General features: G+C 40.3%; 1 protein-coding gene across 5 annotated transcripts in view; it reads right to left on the bottom strand.

Annotated features, from left to right (window-relative positions):
• Nucleotides 1-3,947: 3,947 nt before the first annotated feature.
• LOC149321649 (Fanconi anemia group D2 protein-like) overlaps nt 3,948-24,611 on the bottom strand; it is a 70,694-nt gene continuing 50,030 nt past the window's right edge. For 3 of the 5 annotated variants that reach the window (XM_089526168.1, XM_089526207.1, XM_089526198.1), the window contains 7 exons: nt 23,892-23,963; nt 22,234-22,272; nt 20,905-20,979; nt 11,304-11,378; nt 10,335-10,481; nt 7,987-8,061; nt 5,148-6,058 (listed from right to left, as the gene is read on the bottom strand). In XM_089526168.1, coding sequence (XP_089382294.1) covers nt 5,960-6,058; nt 7,987-8,061; nt 10,335-10,481; nt 11,304-11,378; nt 20,905-20,979; nt 22,234-22,272; nt 23,892-23,963 — 582 coding nt within the window. In that variant the 3' untranslated portion in view covers nt 5,148-5,959. The other 2 variants (XM_089526188.1, XM_089526178.1) reach the window with 2 other exon arrangements.

Raw genomic sequence — 24,611 nt, 5'->3', positions numbered from 1 at the left:
GGAAAGGGCCGAGGGAGGCACTGCGCGTGCGCGCCCAAACCCATGAGCATGCGCAATGGCTGCTTCTGCCCAGCACCAGCACCCTTTATTGGCAGCAGAGAACCGTTGGGCGGGAGGGGCGTGGCTTAGGCCTGTGAGGGGAATGTTTTGGAAGGCGCTTGTTGCGTCGGTACTGTTTACATTTGTACGCCGCCTTTTCACATCAAAATGGAGCTTTCAAGGCCCATAGAAACAAACAAGCATTAAAATATAATTACAACAATAAAAACCATTATTCAACACTTTCCTGACTTATGGCGAGTCCATCACAGGGTTTTCTTGACAGGTTTCATCAGAGGGAGTTTGTCATTGTGTAGCGGGTGAACCCCAAATCCACAAACCCCAAGGCCCATGGCCTGCCAGAGGACAAGCAGAGTCAAAGAGACCGAACTGGCTAGGATAAAAAAAACACGCTTTATTCTCTTGGCCAAGGGCAGCAGCACGCACACACACAGCAAGGTGGGCGTTATCAAAACTGCAGCGCTGAGGGCCTCTTGCCATCTTCTTTTATGCCCTTCTAACTCTACTTTTCCTAGCGTAAGCCAATCACAAAAGCGAAGCAGCATTCTGTCCTACATTTTCTTTTTGGCATTACATTTGCTTGCTTGCTTGCATGGAGCCTGGAATGTACAGAGAGATAACTGTAAGATACATACTCGGCTAAGCTGGGCTCTTCAAGGCCGCTGGTTAAACACAAGCCATTGTATTCAGAGCCCTCCAGAGGAAGGAGGGGGTGATTATGTGAGTGTGTATACTACTGCCACACATACAGAAAGAAAGGGTGGGGGCCAGCATAGCCCATTTGCACTTTACTCTGTAGGCTCAATCTATGGGCCTTCTGTAACTATTGATTCTTTTGCAAAGCAAAGTACAGAAGCAAGAAAGCATTATTATTATTGTGTTCCTCTCAATTGCTGTCCTCTAAGGCTGAGAGAGTGTGACTTTGACCAAAGTCACTCATGGGGCTTACATGGCTGAGCCGGGATTCAAGCCCTGGTCAAAAACATGTTGTTGTTGTTATAAATAATAATAAAAGCTTAATTTTTACCCAGCCTCTCTATCACAGACAATCGAGGCAGATGACAATTAAAACAAGAACGTGGCTGCTCCATCATATCCCAATCCCTCCCTCCCTCTCTCTCCTAAAACAACAAACAGATTAAGCGTTAAAAAGCAATACAATTAACATAACCAGGGAGGGGCAGATGGGGCACAAGCACTCAGTGGGATGGCAGACCCGGATTCAGCTGGTGGCCGGGTTTGCTATTCAGGGAAGGCCTGCCAGAAGAGATCCATCTTCTTGACAGCCTTTTTAAAGCTGTCCAAGCTGGCAATATGACAGATCTCCTCCCGCAGGCCATTCCATAATCTGTTGTGCGCTTTCAAGTTGTTTCTGATTTATGGCAACCCTATATTGAATAGAGTGGTTTGAGCTTTGGACTATGATTCTGGAGACCAGGGTTTGAATCCCAGCTCGGCCATGTAAATCCAGTGGGGGGCCTTGGGCAAGTCATGCTCTCTCAGCCTCACAGGATGGCAATGGCAACCTGCCTCTGAAGAAAAACCTGTGATAGGGTCGCCTTAAGCTGCAAACGACGAAGCTATCATGAGGAGTTTCTTGACAAGATTTGTTTTCAGGGGGTTTTGCCCTTGCCTTCCTCTGCAGCTGAGAGCATGTGCCTTGCCCAAGGTCACCCAGTGGGGTACCATGGCCAAGTTGGGATGTGGACCATGGTCTCCAGTGTCATAGTCCAGTGTCATAGTCCAGTGCTCAAGCCACGCCACTATGCTACACTGGCTGTACATTGGCTCATAGTAATCAATAAATATTAAGCAGATTGTTTTTTGTAGGAAGAAACCCGATACCTTAACTCCAAACAGAAATCACAGCATTTTTAAATGGTTCGTTTCCTTTAGCCAAATGGCAAGGCAATAATGTTATGCTTAGTTCTTGAAGTGGGCAACTTATGGTCTCCTCTGTTGTTGGATTGCAGTTCCCATCATCTTCTGTGATTAGCTTAAGAAGTGGACTGGACTGGCCATGTTTTAAAGTGAATATTATGTTATAAACTAGAAAATTAATTCACTGGCGTAACCATAGTAATTTAAATTGCTTTATTGTCAGCTGACTTGATTAAAATGTTAGCAGACCAAGTGATTCACTAAGAATAGCATGGAGGTTGTTATTGCTACTGACCATGTGCTTAGCTTCAGGTTGCCTGTTGATTTATGGCAGCCTCATAAATTCCATAGGGTTATGGATTTCAAACCCATAAAATTTCCATTAATTTCAAATCAACAGGAGTCACTTTGCTGCTGCTCATGGATTTGAAATTTTATTGCCTGTGTTTGACTGCTGTTTTTCCCAGGTCCCCACTTAGCCAAGCAAAGGAGTGCCCTCACTGAAATCGTTCCAGACCATCTTAACTGACAACAGAAGTAACATCCGAGATAAAGTATAGCTCTATGACTCTAACATTGTCACTTTTCTACTCCTATGTGGTTGTTAACATGTTTGCCTGATGAAGCCGCCAGTGTTGTTTCAAAGGCTTTTGTACATTTTAGTTCGCCCAATAAACCTATCACTCTTTTGTGGATTTTGTAGTAGTTTAACTAGTTAAATAGCAAATTAATTTCAAGTTCTGGAACTAGAGATTATGGTGGCTGTAGTCCAGAAACAGCTAGAGGGCCACAAGTAGCCAGTCACTGGTTTTTGTTTGTAGGCATTATATTCTGATGGACATTTCATTCTGTTGCTGATGTCACAGACCTTGTGGCACATTAAAGACTGCAGATTTATTATGGTCTAAGAAACACTCATGGACAAGATTTCACGAGATTAGGAAAGGAGAAAAATTTATAGGACTAAATGAACAAGTAATGGAAGAGACAAGCTTTACCTATTCTACATCAGCACAAAACATCAACAGATTGCTTTATTTATTTTTACAAGTGTAGGGGGAGGGAAAACATTGCCTCCATTCCTGTCTCAGACATGTGCAAATATTGGGAATTTTTTTTTAAAAAAATGCTTTCTCTACAACTAATTAATGGTGCAGTCTGTTGGAGGGATTTGATGATTTTTAATTCACTTTTGGAAAGCACCTTGTATATATTGAAAGATAAAGAGTCTACAGCACTGTTTAGGAAACTAGAAAAATGAAAACCAGAGTGCTGTATATTTCTTGAATTAATAAATTCAGAATACTCATGAATAAGGAGTTAGATCAATTAGTTCTGTGGAAGAAAGGATGTTTTTTGGTTTGTTGCAATAATTGATCAGTGAAATGCCATTAAAACATGTGATAGAGGTCTAATAGAGAGCTACTGGGAAATGCTATGCTATACCTAGCAATTTTGATGGAACCCTCTAAAATGAATAAAGTTGACCAGGCTGTAAAAAAAAGGAAAGACACTCCTCCCCCTATTCCATTATAAGCCAGTACAAATGTACACTTGGCCCTTCTTATACACAGATTTTTTATACATGGATTCAAGCATCCATAGCTTGAAAATGTTAAAAGAAAAGTATAAATTTCAAATATCAAACCTTGATTTTCCATTTTTTATAAGGGACACCATTTTGCTATGTCATTATATTTAATGGGACTTGAGCATCCACAGATTTTGTTATCCATGGGGGATCTTGGAACCAAACCACAGCGTATAACAAGGGTCCACTGTATAATGCGTATAGGCTGCATGCCACATTAGTCTTGAAACAACAAAAGAATGGGATGTTGGCAGAAACACACTGATGGCAAGGGATTTGTCACTGCACAAAGCAATGGTTGAACTGTACACTTTATTTAATAAATCTGCAAATAAACCTCAAAGGACATAGCATAAAACTTCCAAACTAGAAGACAATTTTAATACTAATATTGAAATCTTACAATGAGCAGAAGTGGATAAGAGAAATGAACAAAGAAATGGTTTTCTAGAAGAAACTCTTAAGGCAGGGCATCTTGGCCTAAAAGTGAATAAATATAAAGCTCATAATCCAAAACAGCTTTGACATACTTAAGCACACTGATTTCAATGGGCTTAAATACATGAAACTGGCTTTAGGTAACAATCAGTAAATAAATATAATCACCACTGATTGAAACAGATATGTGCCAGAGTCAGAAAACCTGAAAGAGATCACAGTAGCCTTATCAAAACGGGATATTAACAAACTTTTGTACCTCATATATTGGTTTGCTAGATTCAACTCTACTTACATTCTAAAGATTATTTTAAAGTTTTAATTTCATCCCAGTTCATTAAGACAAGTCCTTAAATTATGCAATCACCTGGGATGCCAACTGTGAATGACAGTTTTCCAACTGTTATATTGATGTGTTTTACCAACATAAGGTCAACATTTGGCACGGGAAACTAGTGGTCCTCAAGATGTTGGACTGCAGCGCTTATCTACTGTAGCGTACATAACCATGATGGAGGAGGATGGCACTGCATTTTCATTATCTGGAGGACCACAATTTTCCTATTCCTAAGCAACATAACAATGTCTCCAACTAGAGACCTCAGTCAGAAATTCCTAAATGTGGCTGGATTTCATTCAAAGTATGTTCAACTACCATAAAAGAATGGTTATAGTTTCCTCTTAATCAGCAACCCTCTACTTTACATCTCAACATATTTTAATTCTTACTGGCCCAAAGAAATATTTAAAAATTGTTTTAGATATTCTTAGAACAGTGTAGGAAAGCTAGGATTGGAAAGAGAGCAAAATATACACTGTAGTAAAAGGGAATAGTATTCGGAAGCAAGTCTGGGAAAGTGCTTAATGATTCATTTTCAAACTGAAAATCATTATAGATAATTTAACATTTAAAGACAGTGAAATTACACTTTTTAAGTGTACTCTACTCTAGCACTGCCTGGACAACAGGCAGAAATTCACTGTGGCACAAAGTTTAGAGTTGCACATTCCAGTCAACTTTGTTTCTTTCATCTCACAAGTTCCAATAATCTGTCCTGTGAAGTTAGTTTACCCAGTGATGTATTTCTAATCAGAGCTGTCTTCATCACTGTCATTGGGATCTGTCCTACTATTATTCTCTGACTCTTCCTCCTCCTGCTGTTCCTGGTGGGAAAATACATATTTAAGTAGAGAAGAGTGAGGGATACAAAATATATACAAATTTGCTACTAGAACTCCTGCAATCTTAACACACAAAAAGGCCATTGTTGACTTTATTTATTTATAATTGTGTACTATGACTTCATTTGTTTCCAACTCAGTTAAATGGTTTTATAGTTTTACAAACTGTACACAATTTGAAACAGTTCTCCAAATGGATAGTGTACTGACTTGGGATGCTTCCAGATAGGTATCTTAGTGCTAATAAATTAGTGCTCTTCCACTGCAAGTTACAGGAGTATTGCACTTTGCTGGGGAATTCCATCCTACTGAGGATATCGTACTTTCCCCCAGTGCTCATCTACTGTGTTCCATCCACGCCTGTAAGCATGACATAAGTACTGTAGGTGTGGAAGGCCCAGTACCCCTGTGAAGTCACTGAAGAAGAAAAACATCCAAATAATTCCTAAAAATATATTTCAATTATTTATTTACCTGTATTTTTATACAATCATACACCCATATTGCATGTTCCTATAATTAACCTGACTGTATTATTCAATGCTTGCAAAATTCTGATTGGCTAATGCAAAATAAGGTTGTTTTTATTTACCACCAAATGATTATTATGTTAGTAGGATTTCCCAATGTTCTCCTTGAAATTTCAAAAAGAAAGGGTACCATGTTTGGGGCCTGAGGTATATACAATAATTAGAAAGAATGATGTTCTTGAAGAGGTAGTGATCAGAAAGATTTTGTTTCCCTTTCTTTCTTTCTGGCATTAATCTTATATTTTCACCAGCCTGCTACTGTATGTGACTACTTAAGTCAAACTATGCCTCTTAGAAAAGACTTAGGAATAGTAGGGCTAAGGGCATTTACATCCTTTGTTATTTCTTCTATTCTTCTTCTGCCCCAAAGTTGACTCTGTAATAAGATAAAAAAATAGAAGCAATGGCGGAAGATAAGAAGCTGCTTTACACTGAAACATACCATTGGTCTATATAGTCAAATGACCGCAGCTCTTCAATATTTCAGCCCTGCCCCTCAACCCTTTGGCACTGACTGTATGGAGTAGGTTTGTCAGATGGGATATGCAGGCCAAAACAGCCCTAACGTAAAAGCATGTATCTTTCCAATGATCTATTACTATTACTATTATTATTATTATTATTATTTATTTATATAGCGCTGTACATTTGCACAGCGCTGTACATAAAAACAACAAATATAAAAGAGTAAACCTGCCTATGGCGTACAATCTAAGAAATGATAGGATAATACAAATAAAACACATAGCAATACAGGAAATGGTTCAATAAAACATGCAACAAAAAGAACATCAAATAGTAAGTGACAATCACGCAATGTCTGGGAACGCTTCTCTGAACAGGATGGTCTTCAGCTCCATTTTGAAGTTGGTTAAAGAAGTGATGGACCTTGCTCGCGAGGGAAGAAGGTTCCAGGAGTGAGGGGCAGCAAGTGAAAAGGGGCGAATCCGAGATGGGGCAGAGGAAATCCTGGGCTGGGACAGCAGACCTTGACTACCAGAACAGAGGGCCCGAGTGGGAAGGTGAGGAGAAATAAGGTCTGATAAGTAAGGAGGGGCCAGCCCATGGAGGGCTTTAAACGTTGACAGCAGGAGCTTGTACTGAATGCAGAAAGGGAGGGGGAGCCAGTGAAGGGATGCCAACAAAGGAGAGATATGGTCAGAGCGGTGGGCGGATGTGATAATGTGTGCAGCTGAATGCTGGACAGAAATTAAAGGACGAAGGTGAGAAAGAGGATGTTACAGTAATCAAGTCGTGAGACCACTAGGGCATGGACAAGGATCTTGGCAGTAGAGGCGGATATCTATGGTCCTTATTATACAGAACATGGATTACAAATGGATGACATCACTGGGAACAGCATAAACTGTTATGTGATTCCTCTTGAGTCACAGCAGTTTTACACTAAGCTCTTGCGTGTAGAAGCAGACTCAGATAAAAGAATTTTTCAGAAAGTCTCACCTGGAAGAATCTCTAAATATTGGAATTGAAGCAGTCGAAGAAACTGTTCTTGCTTAGCTACATTTTAAAGTCTGGCTGAACAGGTTTTTGTATTGTCACTTAACTAGTAGTTGCAATGGAGCTGCTAAGATAGTACACATACTAGAATCAGCTTTTTACGAATCACAGCTGAAGGACTTGTTTTTGAGGGGGGAGATCTGGCAAAACCTCAGTTAAACAACAAGTTTAGTTGATTCTTGCACAGAGCAAGTCAGACACCAGAAAAGTGGTGAGCAAGCAACAGCAGTGGACAGAACTATAACTATTTTGCTCCCTCTATCCATGCAATTGTTGGGTTCTTTACCAAAATCAAAATGGGACAGTAAATAGTTTCAATAGCCAGTGGGGCCAAAAATGGGACAGACATATAAGATAACAATGTGGAAGATTTTGTTCATCAACTTGTTAAGGGCCACAACTATATCTGGAGTCTTAAAATACATAGGAAAGAGATGGAATACGTGCATACATTCATATCTTTGCTCTTATTTCCACTCTTACAGACTAGAAAAAAGCAGCATTGTTGCCACTCCAGGTCCATGAGAGGAATGGCCTGATCTAATTTTCTTTCCTAATCACATTTGTCTGCAGATCCACTGAGTTTGTCTGTATCCACTGAGAGATTGTATAAAATGTGTTAACAAGAAAAGAATAACAGCATTGTGATTCTAGGCTGCATTGCTGAAATTATAGTCATAGTTTGTTTTTTAAAAAACGTACAATTCTACATTTGCTATACAGGCAACAGACTGATGATCTTGAAACATCGCCGTCACATTAGTTACTCGGCCATTAGAAAAATACCTTCATAGGATCTTCTCCAGCGATCATAGAAACATTTTCATCCTCCTGAGACACCTGTGAAAGAATCTCTTCTCCCTAGAATAAATACAATACTGATGATAGAAATGGAACTCTGAAATTTACACACTGTATCTACCAACTGGTCTAGAATACTGTTAAGTGATTCCATTAAGAAAAGTTGGTCAGCATTTCAATAGCATAGTTTACAAACTTCAGTATATGTTAAATAGGATGTAACTAACTAAGAAAAGGTACAGTAACTGAACAGCAAGCAATACATCAACTGATGTGTTAGTAGGCCTTTTAGAGGAGGCTGCATTGAAACCAAGGGTGTCGAGAAAATATATCAACTATGGAAACATTTGGCATATAGACACATGCTGCAAAAAAGTTAAATCTTGTATACAAATTTCCGGTAACATGTGTCTATATGTGAATTGTTTCCATAGGTGATATATTTCCTTGACACCTTTGGTTTCAATACACTTACACCTGTGATTGGTAATAAACGGTTCCTGATAAAAATAATGCCAGAACCAGCAATAAGTATGTATCTAAGATATGCTGGCGACACTTACGTTGTCTTCCAACTACCTCTGGACTCAGTTTAAGCTGTTACGTATACTTTTAAAGCATTCTACAAGTTAGCACTAGGATATTTGAAAGACTGCTCCCATATAAAGTTTTATGTGTATTAAGATCCTCTGTGGATGTTCTCCAGCACATGCTGTCAACATCTGATATATGTTTTGTTGCGAAATGGCATGCAGATTCTTTTCTGTGGCCCCACAGTCTGGAACTCTCTACTTGTTTAATTGTTTGTTTAATTTTGTTTTTAAAGTTGATTTACTTGTTCTGTCTGCCTTCTTCTTCAATTTTACTTATTACTGTCTCATATTTTTCATACATAAATAATATTTGTACTTATTTTGAATACCGTCAGTAATTGTAGCTGAACTTCTCTCTAAATAATATGATGCTATTTTACAGGTGGGAGTACACATGGTCATTAAATTGTCTTCTGAAATAAGTACTGAAAAGGAATTTCAACACTGTTAAGTCATTCAACTGCCTTGGAGCAACAGGACAGCCCTGTTCTTTATTAAGGGAGAATGGAGAAAAATGCTAAACACTCCAGATGATACAGGAGTTCAGGTCAATGAAACAGTTATATTTTAGCACAGGGATACCATTCATTTTGTGTAATTCTATCTTCATCATTTCTTCACTGTGCTGAGTAAAGTTCATTGCTCATGCTGTTCATTCGGTTTTTAAAAATGGTATATGATTATGTTTGAATATAATAATAATAATAAACTTTTATTTATATCCCGCTTTTCTGTGACAGGACAATCAAAGCGGCTACAACATGTTAAAATCCACATTTACAAATTTATGTCCCAAATTCCCCCCCTTAAAACAGGATTAAACAAATTACAATTAAAACATCTATTAAAAACACAATAAAATACAGCGACGACAGAGCGGTGGGTTGATACATGATGCGGGGGGCATCATGTATCAGCCAATAGACTGAATCCAATTGCTAGTCCAAACTAGAATTCCAGTCAATCAATAGGACTTACAAAAATGTTAATTTGCCAACCAGCAATTGATTCAGATCTACCCCAGTTTGAGTTAGTAATTGCATTTAGGCCCATGAGGTTTACTTATGAGTCATGGTACATGGGATTAATCTATTGGATTTCCAAGTCTCTCAAATAAAAGTATCCATTACAGTTGTATCAAGCCAAGTAAGGGGTGAAACAGACTGCCCCAAACGGACGGCCTGAAGCCCCCCCCCCCCCCCCGACAAAGCCAGATTGGGGCCATGGCAACATCACACTGTGGCCCTAATCCACCTTTTTGCTGGCCAAAAAAGAATAATCTAAATGCCACACTGCTGGAGTGCCTGGAAGATGGCCCACGTGTGGGCAGCTGGGCAGCATGAAGCTGGCTTCCGGGTGTCTTGGAGGCGTTTGTTGTGTGTACACCACGTGGCCCCAAGTCAGCTGGAAGCCGGCTTTTTAATGCCAGTCTGTTTCAGCGCTAAATAAGTAACTCACAGGACATAAAGAAGTGTCTTCCATCTGGAGCCCTGGTGGCGCAGTGGTTAAATGCCTTTACTGCAGCCACTCACTCACAAGCCACAAGCCTGTGAGTTCAGTACCAGCCCAGGGGCTCAGGGTCAGTTCAGCCTGGCATCCTTCTGAGGTCATTAAAAGGAGTACCCAGCTTGTTGAGGGCAATTAGGTTACACATTGTAAACCACTTGGGAATTGCTTAAGTGCACTGATAAGCGGTATAGAAATGTACTTGCTATTGCTATTCTATCTGCATTTACTCACCTGTAGGTCCCTGTTTTTGAGGACACCCAACCAAAATGCCTCCTGACAATGGTTGAGAGCCAGCATTGCTTTCACTCGGTATACAAACAGCTCAAGAGACTTCTTTAGGAGAGGCACATGGCTAGTGAGTCCTGTATCTTGATGAATCTAGTGTGGAAGCAATGAACACAAAGGAATTACCACTGAACCGTTTTTGTATCCCTTACTGTGTGTCATCAATATTATTCAGTATTCTCAAATTTAAAATAGGGTCTGAAGCCAGATTTTCTATTTTATCAATGAATGTGGTTGTGTTTTAGTTGCTATCTCCCAATGTATAAATGATAGGAATAATGAACTACTTCATTATAGCTGTTATGATATTTATATAACATAAGGCAGGCATGAGCAAAATGGAGTTGTGCTGATAATGGTGGACTGCAAATTCTACAAGCCTCAGCCAATGCAGCCAATGGTGATGAATGCTGGAAGCTGTAGCTGACATCATCTAGAAAGCTACACTTTGCCTCTTCAGATATAGTATTATAAAGCATATATTGAACACTTAAAGTGCTGCTGAAATTTCAGATGGAGGTTTTTAGCACAATTTGGTGTTTACTCTGAGGAATGACTTTTCCAACCACTCTCCCCACTTCCAAATTTGGGGAAAGAGTATCAAGGGAGAATCTGAAGACATCAGGAGGCCAGCAGGGTAATAGGTAGAGATATTGCAACAACATTGTTCATATACCCATATGTAAATGTACTAAAGGCCTTTAGCCTGATTCACAGTATTAGCCTTGGATAATACTTGATACAGGAAGAATGAATGGAGGACAACTTGGCCATTTCTAACCTATAATTGTATACCTGGTTCAGTATAAATAATCCATGAAAGAACCAACAACTTAACACAGACTTAGAAATCAATAAAAATTAGCCAGATTTTATTAATTCAAAAGGTAACACTGTGTTTGTAGCCTTATTTACCTTAGAATGTCCGCACATGTGATGAAGTTGTCTGGTGCTCAACTGAAAGGTTTTCAACAAACTCTGCACATCATCCTACAAACACAAAGAATTCCATTTACAAACTTTGTTTAAAACGGCTACTGTATTGGTCTAGTAAAATACTGGGCCAATTTTAAACACTCTTTTTTTTTAATTGATTAAAAACAACTTACATTGAAATTCCAACAAATCTGGTGTATCTCTATTACATCTTATTATCTGTTGTCCCAAACAATTACAATCACCTATACCACATATAATCCATCCTTGCTTTCATTTCTCTTATTCACGTAATCCACCATAACTCATTATCCTATTTATTTATCTTATCACCCTTCTAGATTTCTTTTTCACTCATGTAATGTAATTATCATATTATTGCTTTCCGTTTAAATGCCAGTATTTTTTCAAAAAGTCATCTATAATCGTCCAATCATCCACCTCTTTTTTGTTTTTTAATATCAATGTCAACGTGTCCATATTCTTTAAGTCCAGTACTTTTTGTCACCATTCCTCTATGTCAGGTATTATCTTATTCTTCCAATTTTTTTGCTAACAGTATTCTAGCAACTGTTATGAGGTAAAGCATAATTCTCCAGTATTTTTTTTTCATTATCTTTTCCCCAAAATGCAGTCATATTCAATAAATAAATTTCCGGTAACATAGGATACTGTATGTTTAACATTGTTTGTATAATATGATGTATCTTTTTCCAAAAACACTTAATTCGTAAACAACTCCACCACATATGATAGTATGATCCCTTTTCGTTATCACATTTCCAACATTTGTTTTTGCTCAATTTATACATCTTAGCAATTTTAACCGGTGTAAAATACCAGCGATTAGAAACATTCAAATAGTTTTCTTTTAGATCTTGCGCTACTGTAAATTTGGCTGTATTTCCTCTATCTTCTATTTTATCTTCTTTGAAGACTTCCTTAGGTTACTCTGACTGGTGTGACATAATATATGACCTGTGGATATTTTCCTCTCCTTTTAAAAATGCACAGAGGGGACATACTTCGGAAGAGCTAATGAGAAGTAGAGGAACTGTTTGAGGGATTATAGTGTGTGTGTGTGTGTGTGTGTGTGTGTGTGTGTGTGTGTAAATGACAATGCTGATCTGAAAATGCCTACATCTGTACAAATATAGATAGGGAAAGGAACATAAATGAGGCAAAAGAATGAGAATGCAGCCTGGAAAAAAAGGGGGGGAGGGAGCAAGGAAAGCCACTTGCCTCTATTATTGCCCCTCTATTAGGGGCTCAGAGCAAAGGCCAAAGGCGAGAAGCCCCTCGGTGTGGAAACAGCATTCCCACTCCATTACCCCTCCTTTGTCCAAACCAGAAGGAAAAAAAGACATCCCTCCTTCCTCCTCTATCTTCTTTTTCTGCCTGAGCTGTATTCAGCAGCGAAGAACTCTTTCTTTTCTGCGCGTATCGCGTCCGCGGAGTCGCGTCCGGCAGAGCTGTTCAGGGTAGTGAGGGAGCTTACTCAACTCCCTCCTCCCCTGAACCCTATTTTGGAACTATCGAAAGCCTGCTGCGACGAGTTTAACAACTTCTTTACGGATAAAATCTCTCGGATAAGGGTTGATCTTGACTCCATTATTAATTCAGAATCTAGAGTAGAGGTGTCCAGAGCCTCCGTGGACTTGGTTAAACTGGATCACTTTGAGTCTGTCTGTACTGAGGATGTGGACAAGATTCTTCAAAGTGTTAGGAAGACGACTTGCTCTCTCGATCCCTGTCCTTCATGGCTGACAGCTCAAGGGGGAACGGTTGTGACTAATATGTTGCACCGTATTATCAATACATCCTTCAGGGATGGGCAGTTTCCATCAACTTTGAAGACGGCCATTGTTAAACCTTTGTTGAAAAAGCCCTCCCTTGACCCCCTAATTCGGAACAATTATCGGCCTGTCTCGCTGCTGCCATTTTTAGGGAAGGTGATCGAGAGGGCAGTTGCCTTTCAGCTTCAAGGGATCTTGGATGAGACGGATTATCTGGACCCATTTCAAACCGGCTTCTGGGCGGGCTATGGAGTTGAGACTGCTATGGTCGCCTTAGTTGATGATCTCCGTCTGGGTATGGACAGGGGGAGCGTGTCCCTGTTAGTGCTCTTGGACATTTCAGCGGCCTTCGATACCATCGACCATGGTATCCTTCTGGGTCACCTGAGGGAGTTGGGTATCGGGGGCTCTGCTTTGCAGTGGTTCCGTTCCTACCTCTCGGGCAGATTCCAGATGGTGGAGCTGGGGGACTGTCGCTCCGATAGGAAGGCCCTGACATCTGGGGTCCCTCAGGGAGCGATTTTGTCCCCTATGCTTTTTAACATTTACATGAAGCCGCTGGGAGAGATCATCCAGAGACACGGGGCGCGGTGTTATCAGTACGCTGATGACACCCAAATAGTTTTCTCTTTGTCTCCGTCTGATGCAGTAACTAAGGATGGCATCTCTCCTCTTAATGCTTGCTTGGAGTCGGTAATGGGCTGGATGAGGGAAAACAGACTCAGCCTGAATCCAGAGAAAACGGAAGCACTGTTGATTGGCTCTCCTGGTCTGGGTAAGGAAATTTTTCCACCTGTCCTAAATGGGGTCACGCTTCCTGTGAAGGACTCTGTTCGCAGTTTGGGGGTGCTTCTGGACTCATCGCTTCACCTTACTGCTCAAGTGGATGCAGCGGTCAGGAGTACCTGTTATCAGCTTCGGCTGATACGCCAACTGCGACCCTTCCTTGGCCGGGGGGACCTTGAAACCGTTATACATGCTCTGGTAACCTCTCGATTAGATTTCTGTAATGCGCTTTACATGGGGCAACCCTTGTACCAAACCCGGAAGCTTCAATTAGTGCAGAATATGGCTGCTCGGCTGGTTACTGGATGTTCCAGGGCCAGCCATATAACACCAGTCCTAAAAGATCTCCATTGGCTGCCTATTCGCTTCCGGGCCGAATACAAGGTGTTGGTTATCACCTATAAAGCCCTAAATGGCTTGGGCCCAGGGTACTTGGAGGACCGCCTCTCCCCATACAATCCGCCCCGCACTCTCAGGTCGGGTGAAAGACATCTTTTAAGAGTTCCAGACGCTCAATATGTATCAGCTCAGAGGGCTTTCTCTATTTCAGCCCCTCAGCTCTGGAACTCCCTCCCCAATGAGCTCCGTACTTCCACCTCCCTCGATGCTTTCAAGAAGAACTTGAAGACTTTTTTGTTCCGCCAGGCTTTCCCCCCGTGAGCCTTGTGGTCATTCTTTTCCCCGTGGCAATGTTTTTGTGTATTCCATTCTACACAGCCACTTGTATAGGGTGTTGTTAGTTTTTTTTTTAACTGTTCTTAATTATTAACTTTGTATTATTTCATGCTAATGTTTCAATTGTCTTACTCTTTGATGTACACCGCTGTGATCGCTGGAATAGCGGTATAGAAATAAAATTATTATTATTATTATTATTATTATTATTATTATTATTAAGGTGAGGGAAGGACAGGTTGCATACCTGTAACTGTAGTTCTTAGAGTGGTCATCTGTTAAGTCACACAAATGGGTTATTCTGCATCTCTAAAGAGCCTCTTTCAGAGAGTTCCGTAGCTTTCTAAAGAGTTTTGGCAGTAGCCCCAACCACCTCTGGCAACCCTATATAAAGGGCTTCCTGCCAAAACCTGCCGGTTCCATAGGATGTCAACACGGCCATCCTTGTGAACCAGAAAGACATGAAGAAGGAAAGAAGAGCGGGATTGTGTGACTTCACAGATGATCACTTGGAGAACTACAGTTACAAGTATACAACCTGTCCTCCTTCTTCATAGTCTCTTAATCACAGAACTAGGAGACTAGCAAGCTATTTAAGTAGGAAGCAGAAGTGTCAGTGCAAACAATCAAAAATTTTACTGAAGAATACAAGAATATAATCAAACATAAGCACAAAGACCCCCTACCCCAATATGTCATACAACAAGAATGACAAAATTAACATATTTTCAAAAAAAGAGAAAATCCCTGAAACACTATAACACAGTACCAAAATAAAGCTGGATTCAAAGACATTAAACTGTATGGTACTGAGGTAGCTTTGAACAGTACTTAAATAAGGCTAGATTCAAAGGCAATCAGCAATACGGTATGTAGGTAACAGTTAAGGGATGAATGAAGTACAGTTTTCCCAAACATGGCATCGGCTCAAAACCTCAAGTCTACCCTATAATGAGAAATAAAAGTCAGATGCTGGGACCAAGTAGCTGCATGGCAAATGTTCTCAATTGAAACACCAGCCAGAAAAGCATACGATATGACAACCGCCCTGGTAGAATGGGCTGCAACTCAAATTGGAGGGTTTTCAAGCCAGTTCATATGACAAGCAGATTGCTGATGCCACCCACTTCGAAAAACATTGTGAGGAAATATGTAGTCCCTTCCTCAAAGCCGAATAGCAAACAGTCTAAGACACTGGTTCCCAATCTTTTCTACGCCTCCGCACGCCTAGGAAATGTTTGATTAATGTTCATACCCTCCTATAAAAGTAGTATTACATTTGACAATGAAATCTGATTGCTAATTTTTGTACCACAAATTGAACCACATACAATGCTGCAGGTGAACAAATTGAACTTTAAAAAACCAAGTTTTAACTGAGTGCATAAAATGCAAATTTAAATCGAGCAATTAGATACTAATTTATTCAGAAAAAAATGAGTGATGATTCCTGATTTGTCATTCAAGGACACAAACCACTCTTTGTTGCACAGCCTGAAATTCCATCTTAGAATTTCACACTCTGGGGGGTGGGCAGCCCAGGTTGGGAACCCCTGGTCTAAGAAAGGTATGAAAGGGTTCGGTTCTGTCCACAAAGAAGGCCAATCTCCTTCTGTACATGGAGCTGGTGTCAACACCTCTCACAGTCCAAAGTGGTGTTCTGAAACAGAGAAGGCAACACATTATCCTGGTTGAGGTGGAAGGATGATACCACCTTTGGCAAGAAGGTGGTGTCTGTTCTTGACACAACTGTATCTGGATGAAACTGAAGATATGGGTCTTACATGTCAGGGATGATGGGAGTTGTAGCTCTTCACCTCTGGCTCTAACTCACCACCTTGTTATGCACCGGCGCTGACCAGTTTTGGCCAGTGGTTAATGCTTTTCTCCAAAGCAGCAGAGTTTCAGAGAATAGGCTGAAGACCCTGACAAACTCTCCAAGCCTTCTCACTCTTCTTCCTCAGAAGTCTTCACACTTCTCCAGAATCCTGCTGGCTCTTGTATCTTCACTCAAGACACCAGACAACTCAGTAGTCTTATATAAAAGATCTACTTTATTCTACTATATACAAAAACTATATGCCCTACAAATCACAATCTCTACAATCTCCAATATCTCCAAACTACTCACACAACTCCACAACTACCCACAAAATACATTGGCAAACATAGCAATTATTATAGCCATTGTCAAACACCACCCACTTAGTCAGTTTCCACCCAGTGGGCGTGTACACTCATTTTGATTGGTTCACATAGTTCAACCCATACTTAAGAATTTCATCATCTCACCTTGTACACTTAATGAATCTCAGGTGTTTTCATTTGTACATTCTATAATTCTGTCCTTGGCATTTAGGACTGCTAAATTACATTAGCTTTTTCACCTGTGTGGCTTCTTAATTGCTTTTGCTTAGTCACTGTGACTTTCACATACATGTTTTATTTCTTCTACTGTATATCCCATGTTGCATTTTCCTTAACATTACATCCATAAGAAACCAAGTTCTCCAGCTCTCCTAGCAGATGCAATGGCAATGAGAAAGGCAGTGTTCCATGACAGCAGTCGTAGATCACAAGTTGCCATTGGTTTGAAGGGTCTCCCACTGAGCTGTCCAGGTACCAAGTCCAAAGCCCACTTGGGTGTCAGGCCTGATATCAGAAGAGAGAAGTGCCTATATCCTTCCAAAAATCTTTTAACCAAAGGATGTATAAAACAGGAAGGCTTACAAAGAAATTGAAACCATGCTGAAATGGCAGCTAAGTAACAAATCACAGATAAGGCCTGGATCCAACAAAAAATTAGAACCAACACATGCATGACAGTAGCATTGGCTTCATCAACACACTGTAGAAGTATGAAGTTGGCAAACCTCTTCCACTTATTGTTATAGGACCTTCTGAGAGAGGGCATTAGATCTGGTAAAGGTTGCTTGGTGGCTGGAGAGAGAGGGCCCCTGGTACTCATCCCTTATCCTGTGTCTTCTGGCTGGCTTGCCTCTCTGACTTTGGCCCTGTTTCAGTCTGGGCAGAGGTTCTTTTGGCTGGCCTGTCCTCTGAACCCTGGCCCTAAACAGGCTGGGCAGAGATGTTGAGAAGGGATGTTTCCATAACTTCTGGCCAGCTGCCTCCCTAATCCCTGGCGCTAAATGGGCTGGGCAGAGGTGATGTGGAGAAACAGGGACATGGAGGGGATACCCCTCACCCTCTGTTCCCACGGCTCCCATGTGCTGCAAAGCTGTTTGCAGAAATCCCCAGTGATCCCACCATGAAAGGGGGAAGCTTTGGAAGAGAGGGAGAGTCATCAGCAAAACCAAGACCTTTCTCCAATCCTGGGAGACCTTGCCATATTAAGTCTTTCTTCATGCTTCCAAGGCAGCAAGAGAAATGAAGAGAAGGAAAAGGACTAGAGTGGCTGTAGTGAAGAAGTTGCAGAGCAACAGCAAACACATCCTACTGGAGTGATAGGCAGGACAAGACTGGCCTTCTAGGGTAGCTCCACCTACATGGGGTCACCAGAAGGTCTTTCTCTTTACTTCCTGCCTATTGGAGTGAGTGGGAGGAGCATAACCAAACTACAGGATGTAGAGGTCTTATCTACTGGGAAACGACAAACACATGCATGACGGTAGCATTGGTTTCATCAACCGACTCTAGATGTAAGAAGTTGGCAAACCTCTTCCACTTATTATTGTAGGACAATATGGTTCAATGCTGATGAGCAGCCTTGACAATCTCCCTCAGTGCAACCAGTAGGGTTTCTAGGGTAGGTTCCACCATGCTGACAAGTGGAGAGTATCAGTATTGGGGTGTCTAGTTTGTCCATCTTACACGCTGAGGAGATCTGGTCTGCGTAGCTTGAACATACTCTCTTCAGGACAGACGAAGAATATGTGTGAACCACAGCTGCCTTGACCACCATGGGGTAATTACAATGCACCTTGCTCAGTCCTGACAGAGTTTTGTGATGATTCTGGTCAGAAGAGGGAATGGAGGGAAGGCATCCAGTGTGAAGCCATGCCAATTGAAGAGGAAAGTATCTCCTAGCAACCTGCCCTTGAACAAAAATCCACGCTCTTGAGCATTTTGATCCAAAGCAAAAAGGTCTAGCTTGGGAACATCCTGGCACTGAAAAATAAGCTTTGATTTCTTGGTATGAATGGTGCCTATTGAATATGGAAGATTATGTTGAGGAAGCTTTGTTCCTATTGCGACAAATAAAGTGCCCAGAGTGACTACTGACGGTTGAAGAGCTGATTTCTGAATAACAGGATTCCCAAGAAGGGGACCTGTATTTATAAAATTCATGGTATTGACAGCTACAAACAGTCTGAAGGTGGAACTGCTCATAATGTCTACCTTGGTAGTACTGGTAGGAAGAAGATGAATCAGTCTCTGAATATGAACAAGAACGTGATCTAGAATAGTACCAACATCTATGTCGACGCAGAGATGGAATCACCAACAGAAGTTTCTCTTGAATAAAAACTTGGCTGGAAAAGGAGAAACCATAACTGTCATAACAAAAAATTCCTGTATTTCTTCCTGTGAGATAGGGTTATCCTGGATGGAGATGGTCCTTGTCACAACTGAACAGTGCTTTGGAGAAGCTGGCAAAAGAGATACCACAGCCTCACAAAAAACTATTTCTGAGGCAACTCCTTGAAGAGGAGTGGATGGTACCACTACAGTTATAGCATAGGCTGAATGAGAAGGTGGCCCAGATAAAGAGTACTCTTTCAATGTCTTCTTATGTTTGTGTTTTAAGGCAGTCTGCACTTTATTCTCAAGAGATCACCCAATGGACAGTGAGACAACTCATCCCTAGCACTGTCACAAGTCTTCTTAGCGGGCGTACAGATGGTCTCCACCAACATACTTGAATCCTTCCTCTTGGAGGTATAGACATTTGTCAGAATCAAGGCTGACTACTCCATATTTGATTTTGACTTCTACGAAGCCAAAGATTGATGCAGAGAGCCCGCTTCATCTCTTCAAGTCAAAGACTGCTGATAGCACAGAGGCTCATGAAGTTTCAAGTCCTGCTCATATAGGACAATTTTAAGATGGCACTCCCTGTTGTATCTGGCCTGCAGTGTGAATACCACACAGTGAACACATGAGGCAATGGTATGAGACTCACCCAAACACTGAAGGCATCTCAAATGCCCATCTCAGCTCAAAATCTTAGCACTGAAGTCAATGCACTTCTTAAAAGAAGCCAGTGGTACTGAGAAAGCTCCAAGGGCTAGCGTGGCTGGAGGTCAACACCAATAATCAATCCTCAGAAGACATCTTCTAATTCTAGTACACAAATGCTGTTTTTGATGAGGCAGGTGCAGCAGCAGATGAAAAGGAACTGGTGTGTTTTGGCATGAAGCCCCTTTTACAGGGGCTGACAGAGGTGAGCAGGCTACCACCAAAACAGTTTAGGACCTTACGCACGACATGTGGAGTATAAACCAGCATCAGCAGATTGGTCTACCCTGCCATCTTGAGAATGCTATATAATGCTTCAAAAGAGGCACTGCACAGGCACAGGATAATCCAGTTGTGATTCACAGAGACTACAAAGAACTTGAAATACAACTATGGTAGCCATTTTTAATAGGGGCTTAATGTATAAGTCTCTCTGCAGAGAGACTGTGGCAGCCATTTTTAATAGGAGCTTACAGTATAAACTTCTGCAGGTTTATATACTATAAGCCCCTATTAAAAATGGCCACATTTCTTTCTCAGATTTGCACATAGGACAGGTAACGGGTAGGAGTGCAGCTTCTATGTCAAAAAGGGCTTCTTGCCTCTGCAACTTGTCACTGCCCTCGTGTTGGGTCCCTGTTCCACTACTGACCTGTGTATAAGTTGACTAAGTTGACCCAGTTTTTTGGGGGTTGATTTTCTACCATTTTTTAAGAATTGTACACGAGTATATAGGTTACTTCAAATAATACATGGCATGAACTGCACACTAAATAAGGTTTATGCCACTAACTGCACACTAGACAAGGAACTACACATAAATGTTGGCTTTCTGACAAGTTTCTATACAGTACAGACATTTTGTTTTAAGCACCCCAAACAGAATAACATGGGAAACAATCTCTTAAATGTGATGATATCTAATCCTGTTCCCATGTTTTATATTTTGTCAGATTTGCAAGAAGTGCCATTAAGGGAAATTTTCATGGCACACAGTATTCGGTTTGTAAGTCTACCCATTTATATCAAACAGATTTTTTTCTCCTATTCCTGCTGTTATTTTTATAGCCATGCATTCACTTTTCTGAAAGAAATGTAAGACAAGCCTGACCCTAACACCTTACCCTGTGTTTTTTAAAGCTGTAGTCCAACAGGGGCATGCCATGCTTCAAGAATGTTTCCACAAACAGACGACCATACTGGAGATAGGAAAGAGGAAAAAAGGATAACTTGTGAGAAGTACTATCAGTTAAGTGTTCTTCAAACAGCTCCTGAGGCATGATTCAATTCAATAGGCAGTAAAATTTTAGTTCAGATTTCTACAATCAAATAAAATACCTCCTTACAGAAGTGTCCATATTTATTGTTATTCTGAGAAAGCCAGCTTAACTTAAAATGAAATAAAAATGTAGATGAAATAGTGGAAAACAATTTTTATCAGTTTATAACTTTTTAATTGCCATGGCTTCCTCATGTCTCTTCTTCCTCCCAAAATGAGATCCAAGGCAGCTTACAATATAGATTCAAACAAACAAACAAACAAAAAACCTGTTAAAGGCATAAAAAAAATAAAAAACAAGTAGGCTATCCTATTTAAAACAAAACTAATTTAAAACAAGTAAAAAACCTGCAAAATATGGCAATGAGAATGAAAGTTCAGCATCCACTAATACTGTAACAAGTTAACAGCCAAAGGCCTGTCTAAATAAAAGTTTTTTTGTTTGCTGGCAGAAGGAAAGTAGAGAGGGGCCATCCAAGATTTAGCTTCACTCATTCATCATGCAGCTACACTTTCCACAGCTCCCCAAAGAAAGTCTGTAGTGTAACACAGAAATATAACCAAAAGATCTCTGTATCACACATGTTAACTGAAGTAGCTGGAAAACTCAATTATGATACATGACAATTTCAGATGTTTGTTTGTTTGTTTGTTTATGGTATTTATACCCCACCATTCAGCCCTAAAGGCTCTCAGAGTGGCTTACAATAATAATTATTTTTAATTAGATGTTGACTTGGTGAACCCTCTTATATACATTCACCATCATATAATCCATGCTTTGCTGTTCTCCCTGCCTTCTCATTATGGCTAATGGCAACAAACTGAAGCCATAAAGTGGAAGCCCTGGATTGGCTAGGCCTTTTTGGCACTGAAAAATACCTTTTGGGAAAAGGCAGATTTTGAACTGTCTCCAGCTTTCTCTCCCTCTAATTTATCAAGACAATAAACTCATGTGCCAAATTAAAATCAAACCACTGGAGACAGTTACTGTCTCTAGTTTTTAACACCAGTAGTTTACTCCAAATCACCTGACATTATATCTAACTTAAAAACTTAACTTTAAAAAGAATGGCAGGGACACAGGATATTGTGAAGAGGCAGTGGTTAAAAAATACTCTGTTCTAGGAGGTTTTTGAATTTCTTCTTTCATAGAATGGGATTCCTCACTCACCTTCAGGCAAACACTGAGCACAGGCCGACTGTCAAATACCTGTTTGGAAAGAGCAAGAAGTCCACTGCAAAAACTGTATGAAACAAGAGTTAAAGTAACCCACTTCCTGATAACCCTGTTACTACTGAAATATAACCTTCTCTCTCTTCCAGTCAGTACTGATAATTTTAAGGTACTTGAATTATAGGTTCAAAACAGACTTCAGAAATAATCCAGTTTGGGAAAACATTAACTTCCCTGACTCAGTACTAGGGAATCCTGGGAACTGTAGTTTATTGTGGCACTAGAGCTCTCTGACAGAGAAGGCTAAATGTCCCACAAAACTACAGTTCCCAGAATTCCCTAGCATTGAGCCAGGGCTGTTAAAAAGGTCTCAAACTGGATTTTTTTCTGCATTGTGTTTTGGACCACAGACCTGTGTGTGTGTGTGTATTTAGTACTCTACTACCTTTCTTTCTGTGACAGAATAGCATAAACTCTTGCTTTCCTCTTTCTTTCAGTCCTTCTTTCCCCCATAAGTAGGCCAGTGATAGTCATTTTTTTCTCAAACAAGAGTACAGAAAATTTTATTTATTCATTTATTGATTCTCCAATGCCAGATCAACTGTATATAGAATGACAAAGAAAACATGGGTTGTGCCCTAAAAAGTGATCCAGAAATACATTTTCAGAGCTATGTATCAGAGCTATGTGTCCTAAAATGGGATTCTTTTGAGGATATAATCTCAGCTGTGAAAATTATGAACTGATTTCAATATCACAGAATCATAGAGTTGGAAGAGACCGCAAGGGCCATCCAGTCCAACCCCCTGCCATGCAGGAAATTTAAATCAAAGCATCCCCGACAGATCCTGTGCACCAATATGGAGACAAGAAGATGTTCTCCCAATAGTAGATGGAGTCTATGGGCCCAAACAGACAGGCCAAAATAAAGCTGCTTCAGGACACTGGAGGTATTCTGTTTAAATGATGCATGTGTCCTAAGAGGTCAGAAGCCACGCCAAAGCCACAATCTAGTCCTAAGGACAGCAGCGTAACCTTTGGCGCAGCTTCTGGCCTCTTAAAATGTGCGTGTCACACGAGCAACACCTGCTACAATTCCCTCTTCTTCACAACCATTAAAAGGATAGAAGTCCTGTCTCCTATGTCATCTGGCAATCCTACCCGAGACACATTTTCAGGTTCCTGTTGTAACTTAAGGTAGGCACTTGCTTCCAAAAGTTGCTGAGGTTTCTTCTAAAACAAGGTAATGTCTCACATTTTCTCCCAAAGTGAAAGTGATTGGGTGTGGTGGCTTTAGAGAAAGCACTGCCTTGAATCCCATTTTGGGAGAAAGGCAGGATATAAATTCAATAAATAAATAAAAATATTAAAAAAGACATATAAAATCAAACTTCTAGAATAGTGCAAAACAACACAGTTCACAATTGGCAAACTCTCTTTGTTCCATTAATAAGATGCCACTCAATGTGACAGAAAAATGATGAATTATGAATAGAAAGAAACCTTGAGCACATTGCATTTTGGCTTCCAAGACAGATTAAGAAATGTCAGAAGCCAGCATAATTACTATGACAGCCCCAGTGCAGAAATCATAGCAGATAAAAAAAATACTGTGATTTCACAAAGTAGAAGGGATTAGTGTAATGGCTGCTTACCTTAACTAAATTAACAAGGATGTGGAAATCCCGCACAGCCATGTTCCATTGCAGCAACTTCTCCAGCTGGACCTATGGTGTGGCAATAGAGCAGAAAACCTTTATTCAGATATTGGCTTACTGCTGGCAGATAGAGTGAATTTTCCAATATATAAGAGCTAATGAGCATAAAACAGACATAGGAGGCAGAAGAAAAACAGCCCAGACTTGTGTGCTATAGAATTAACAATAAGCTATTAAGTCTATTGAGTTAAAATGGAATGTTCTAAAACCATTGCTATTATGAGCTCCACTCACAGAATCACAGACATTTAAGTCCATTTTCGCAGGAACTTGACAGATGTATCTGCCTATGTGTCTCATTACGGAATGGCAAGAGATTTCTCCTTGTTTTCCTATCATTAGAAGAAGCCTACACTCTAGCAACTCAATTAAAATTTATTCCCAAAGACAGCAAAACTTTATGCTAAAAATATAAGCTGGTGTGTGTTTACTTAAAATTCTCACTGTGTTCAGTAATGCTTACTCCTTACTGAATTAGGACTGCAGACTAAAGCTCAAATCTAATTGGTAGTCCAAACTTAAATTGACAGAAATTGAGTATGTTCACACTGTAGTAAACTCATTCATTTACTGGATTTACTATTCTTGGGACTACTAATTGGGTTCAAATTAAAAGCTGTGATTCTATAAACAGAAATAAGTTTCAGTGAATTCAGT

Source organism: Sceloporus occidentalis, unplaced genomic scaffold (genome assembly GCF_023333645.1).
Source record: "Sceloporus occidentalis isolate IW3139 unplaced genomic scaffold, rSceOcc1.0.p SCAF_1, whole genome shotgun sequence".
Classification (NCBI taxonomy): domain Eukaryota; kingdom Metazoa; phylum Chordata; class Lepidosauria; order Squamata; family Phrynosomatidae; genus Sceloporus; species Sceloporus occidentalis.
This window is presented reverse-complemented; position numbering and strand designations above follow the sequence as displayed.